Raw genomic sequence first — 5841 nt, forward strand, 5'->3', positions numbered from 1 at the left:
AAAGCACTTTGAAATGCCTTGCTGCTGAAATGTGCTATACAAATAAAATTTGATTGATTTGATTTATTCAATAACCTGATCATGATTATGTTTTCTCACTAATGTTAATCTGACAGAACAACTCCATTTAAAATTAAATAAAAGTACACAAAGGTCAACTCTCTGTACCACGTGTCCAAATCAAGGCCCAGGGGCCAAATCTGGCCCACCATAGCTTTTTATGTGGCCCTCTAGACACCAGATCACATTAATCAGTTTCCCCAGTTTTTTTTATTTTTTATTTTTTTTTTTTTTTACAAATACAGGAATTAACTCAAAATTAAAAAAACGCTGCATTTTTTTTTAGCACCAATGCATAATTATGATTTTTATTTTTGCAAAGATTCCCCAAAAATCGTCAAATAAATTTGGGTTAAGTGACTGTTACCTCCCACCTGCAGGTGGCAGTATTTCTTTAATTTTACCCTGCTGCCTCAGCCATGTTTGATGCCAAGTTATAATCGATACAGCGAGTAACAAAAAGTCAAATTTACTGTCATAAATAAGCGCAAACATTTCTAAATTAGAATCACAAAATCCTGGAGGAACTGATCAGTGTGAAAAGATGTTCAATATTATTTAATTCCAATAAGTACTTATTGAATGTAGGCAGCTGATAATTAATATTTTCACGTTTTTTTTATTAATACATACTGAGACAACTGGCCCTTGAAATCATTCATGATCTTTATACGGCCCAAAATAAAAATGAGTTTGAGGCCCCGTCTCTCAAATTCAGGTTTTGATTTGGAAAAAAATGGAAAACCATTTATTTATTTACTATGCAGTACTTTGTATTTAATCCATAGTTGTATCTAAGGTCAGCTTAAACAGCTGATGTGTAAACTGCCACGTTAATCTAAATTAAAGTGTTGCCTTGGCTGCTAATTCTCCAGAGTAGAAAGAAGAGAATGACGTCAAAGCCAGTCGATGATAAAGACTCATCCATCTCCTTTGTTATGTTCACAACTCTTCAGCTCCGGCTGAAACAGGCTCATCAAATCCTGTTGTAAAGGACGGAACTACTGATGTGTTGCCTGACTTATCTGGTGTTTTCTGTTGATGTAGATTTGTTATTTTTGATGCATAGCTGAAATGGGAAACGTCTCCTTGCCGTTTTACTTCAACCTCACCATGTTTGTGAACATTGGACACTACCGCTTTGCAGCTTTCACCTTCTGCTTGCTGCTCTACAGCTTCATCGTCTGCGCCAATCTGCTGATGATCCTGGTGATTTCCCACTACAGCGCGTTGCATCAACCCATGTATTTATTCATCGCCTTGTTATCAGTCAACTCTCTGTACGGTTCTGCTGGATTCTTCCCCAGGTTTCTCATGGACCTGCTCTCTGATGTCCATTTGATTTCTCCACTGGCTTGTTTTACTCAGATTTATGTTATCTACACGTACAGCTCCAACGAGCTGACCATCCTGAGCATCATGGCGTACGACAGATACGTCGCCGTGTGTCATCCTTTACATTATCACAGAAAGATGACGTCCAGAGCTGTTGTTCTGCTGTCGGTTCTGGCCTGGATCTTTCCAGCTCTGAATCTTACGGCAGTAATACTGATGTCTTCCCGCCTTCCTCTGTGTGGTAATGAGATCCAGAAGGTGTTTTGTGCCAACTGGAATGTGGTGAAATTATCATGTGTCAGCACAGCTCTCAATAATGTTTTAGGAATGCTTCTAACCATCACTACAGTCTTTCTCCCGCTCTTTTATGTGCTTTACACCTACTTATGGATCCTAATTGTATGCTGGAAAAAATCAACGAAGTTCAAGGGTAAAGTGTTGCAGAGTTGCCTACCACATATTGTTTCTTTTATGATTTATTCCGTCGCTGGATTTTGTGATATCGCCTTGAGTCGATACAACCTGGAGGACATAAATCCATTTGTTGCTGTTATTTTATCCCTTGAGTTTGTCGTCATCCCTCCAGTTCTGAATCCTCTTGTGTACGGCCTCAAGCTGCCAGACATCAGGAGGCACATTTTAGCTTTATTTTTCCATAAAAGATGACCATGTACACTAAACATATTGTGGAAACGCATCAGGAAACAAAACCTAACGACTGATGATTGATGATGGTTAAAATTTGCCCAGACCATTACAGGAAACTAATTTAATCCATTAGTGATTCAGTTTATTCGACAAACTTCTACCCTTCAGTTAATACAAACTCATGTTTTCATGCACACATAGTGAATATAAACCGCCGGTTTTATGCACATTTAATGCGATACACAGATCTGGAAATAACTAAGAGCCCACTGCACTGAACCACATTGAAAACCTCCTGGGTTTTCCTCCAGATATTGATTTCTGAACTCTTCCTGAGTTAAAACATTAGTATTGTTGTTGAACTTGCTTTCTTTGCATTATTTGAGGTCTGAAAGCTCGCCATCTTTTTGTTATTTTGCCCATTTCTCATTTTCTGCAAATAAATGCTAAATCTTTGCTTGGCATTTCAGAGAAGTGTTGTCAGAAGTTCATAGAAAAAAAAGAACAATGTTAATTTTACTCAAACATGTACCTATAAAAAGTCAAATGAGAGAAACCGATCATTTTAAGTGGTTTCTTAATTTTTTCCAGAGCTGTATATCCAAGTAAATCAGGGGCCTGTACCTTCAATCAGAACCATTTTTTCCCTCAGTCCTGCAAAAAGCTTTTGTATATCAGTACATGGAGTGAAACTCGAGTTAATAAGCATGGAAATCAATCAATGTCCAAACATAAAACTGTTTGAGGATGGTCATCACTGCATGTCAACATGAGAAATAACTTATGTTGTTAATGAAGCCGTCAAATATTACTGCATTATGGTAAATTTATTAAATAATTTTTAACATGTTAAAGATGAGCCTGTGCGAATAGCATGCCCTTGCTTACTTGCTTATATAGGCATGCAATTATGAATGGGATGGAAAACACTAATAAAGACATTAAAACATGAATAGTAATTCACTGGATGATGCTACAGATGTAAGACGGGTGTCCAGGTGTAAATATACTTTACTACTGTTGTTCTTTTGCTTTTGTTTTAAATTATTTTATTAATATGTAACTTTGTTTATTCTTTTATTACTATGATCAATAAAGAAGCAACAGCCTCTTCAATCATCTCTCCAGACTCAACCACATGGAGCGTTGCAGAGTGTTGACAGAGGCCTTAAACCTCTGCCTGAGCCAATCAAGCTGGACGGCATGGCATGCTGACCTATGCTCTGCTGTCATTAATCCAGCCATTAGCTTTGGTTCAAGAAAGACAAGTTTGAGTCACCAATATGCAGAGAACCTCAGTTAGTAAAAGGGCCAAGCAGTTAATTTTAAAAACAACACAAATGGAAACCAAGCAACTCCCGATACTTGAATCACTTGGATGAGTAAGTATTTGGTCCAGAATCTTCTGTAAGATGAGACATCCAAACACTGTACTTAACGAGGCAACAGTAACTGTTGTGGTAGATGGTTTTTTTTTTTTGGGCTGTTCCATCCCGAGTCACCTGATGCCTACACCTTCTGTGAAACGCGTCACTGCGCAGTGTGAACTACTAGCAACATCACAGATGAAAAGAGTCAGGCTGTTGATTCGACTTGTAATGTGCAGAGGCATGTTGAACGCATCTGCTGTGATGGATAATGTTTCAGTGATCTCCATGTTTACTCTGTCAGGGTTCAGTGGCACATTCAGCCACAGAGTCACTCTCTTTCTGCTCACCTTGCTGTGTTACTGTGTGATTTGGTTGGTGAATCTGACAATCGTGACAATTATCATGGATAAAAACCTCCATGAACCAATGTACATCTTCCTCTGTAATCTGTGCATCAATGGACTTTATGGGACTGCAGGATTTTATCCCAAATTCCTCCATGACCTCCTGTCCACCAGACATTTAATTTCTGTTCCTGGATGTTTCCTGCAGGGTTTTGTGATTCACTCCTCCGTCTGTGCTGACATATCTTTGCTCGCTTTAATGTCTTATGACAGATATGTGGCTATATGTCGTCCGCTGGTTTACCACTCTATGATGACTAAAAAAAGGGTTGTTGTTTATACATGTTTTGCTTGGATTACTCCATGTTACCTAATGGTTGTCAGCACAGGGACAACATTAACATCAAGGTTATGTGGATCCCACATATCAAAGATCTACTGTGTGAACTGGTTGATTTCTAAGCTGGCTTGTTCTGCCTCAGTTGCTCAGGTTGTTGTTCCTGCTTTTAATTACACGTTTTATGTTGGTCATGGACTTTTCATTCTTTGGTCTTATGCTTTTCTAGTCAAATCCTGCAAAACGTCCAGAGAGAACAGAAATAAATTCATGCAGACGTGTTTGCCACATTTGCTCACTTTGGTGATTTTTAGTGGATCTTTGTTGTTTGATTTGCTGTACATGAGATTTGGCTCAAAGGAGTTGTCAGAAAACGTGCAGAATTTCATGTCAATTGATTTTCTTGTCATTCCACCAATTATCAACCCTCTGATCTACGGGTTGAGACTGACACAGTTAAGAAACAGAGTCGCACATTTTACATGCTGCACAGGTTTGGTTTTTATATAAAAGGGATGAACGCGTTAAGTAAATCTGTGGTGTATTTCAGAAAGCATTTGATGTATTTTAAATCTCTCTGCATTTAATGTAGCTTTCCAGTGTGTCTGTTGTAAACTCTAAAAGAATGAGCGACTTTCTTGTAGATATTGTGATTCGTTTTGTGTCTAATTAAAGTTTGTGGTTTTTTAGTCTTCCAGAATAATCGTTAAAATACTTTAAAAATCATTATGTTATTAAATAAACAAGAACAACTTCAGAGTGAAGTTGGGCAGTGATGTCAGTAACGTGTTACTGACGTTGGACCACTTTTTTCAGCAACGAGTAATCTAACGCGTTGCAGTTGCAAACCCAGCAGTCAGACTACAGTTACTTATCGAAATCACTTTGCGTTGCTGTTTTCTTTTGTAATTTAATTGCATTTCCTCTGCGCGTCTTGGAGAGTGACCACCGTTTCTATGCAGCAGTGTCAGCAGCGACAGAAATGTAAACAATGGAGGGAGTTGCACATTTTGTTGCTGGAAAAACAGGAACTATTTTGAGTTTCGGTCACAAAGTCTGATTATTATAAGCAGCTTTGGGATTGTTTTTTTCTAAAGTCGCTTGCAGATTTAATGAGTCACGGGTTGCAGCTTTTGGACTCAGAAATACGCAGACCTGAACCCCAGAATTTGTCTGTCATCCAGTTAGTTTTAGTCGGACTCATGATCCATCCTGCTGTGTCTTTGTTGATATCAAGTTAATAAATTACCTGTGAATTACGTCGAGCTTCGCGTTGCGCTCCAGAAAACGGCAAACATCGAGACTAATATGAACAGCGCAATAAACGTGAAAACAGCCACGAATGGACGAGTCCGGAAAGTTGCGCAACTAAACGCCATTATAATTATTAATATTAAGATAGGTGTCACAAAACTGTGCAGTGGAACATCTGAGTTGTGGAGCAGCAGGAGGATCTTTGTGCTGCGCTCTGACAACAAATGCAGGGCCGTAACGCCAAACCTGGAGGCTGGGGCGGGTGGGGTGTGTGTGTGTGTGTGGGGGGGGTGTTAGGTTCTGCTGGGGCAGGAAGGGAGGGAGGGGTAAGATCCTATTTATAGTTTTCCAGACAGTGGAACACACAAAACATGCACAAATTACTAAAGTTTTTTTTTTGTACTGTTGTAACCATTAAACAATCTCCCCTTCAGTTCAATCTTATAAGTGGAAATACATTGTTGATGTTACTATTATAAAATAGCTTGCAATT

The 5841-nt window shown here is 38.8% G+C and overlaps 2 protein-coding genes across 2 annotated transcripts; both read left to right on the forward strand.

Annotated features, from left to right (window-relative positions):
* Positions 1-935: 935 nt before the first annotated feature.
* Positions 936-2061, forward strand: LOC106950284 (olfactory receptor 6N2-like). The gene has a single exon (XM_015037036.1). It carries the CDS (start codon positions 1135-1137, stop codon positions 2059-2061), a length of 927 nt encoding a protein of 308 aa, XP_014892522.1. The 5' UTR covers positions 936-1134.
* Positions 2062-3674: 1613 nt separating this feature from the next.
* Positions 3675-4604, forward strand: LOC106950285 (olfactory receptor 151-like). Its single transcript, XM_015037037.1, has one exon. The coding sequence runs from the start codon at positions 3675-3677 to the stop codon at positions 4602-4604; it is 930 nt and encodes a 309-aa protein (XP_014892523.1).
* The last annotated feature ends 1237 nt before the right edge of the window (positions 4605-5841 follow it).

The sequence above is a fragment of the Poecilia latipinna genome, unplaced genomic scaffold, assembly GCF_001443285.1.
Source record: "Poecilia latipinna isolate Pla-1442-1.1 unplaced genomic scaffold, P_latipinna-1.0 Scaffold390, whole genome shotgun sequence".
Taxonomy (NCBI): Eukaryota; Metazoa; Chordata; class Actinopteri; order Cyprinodontiformes; family Poeciliidae; genus Poecilia; species Poecilia latipinna.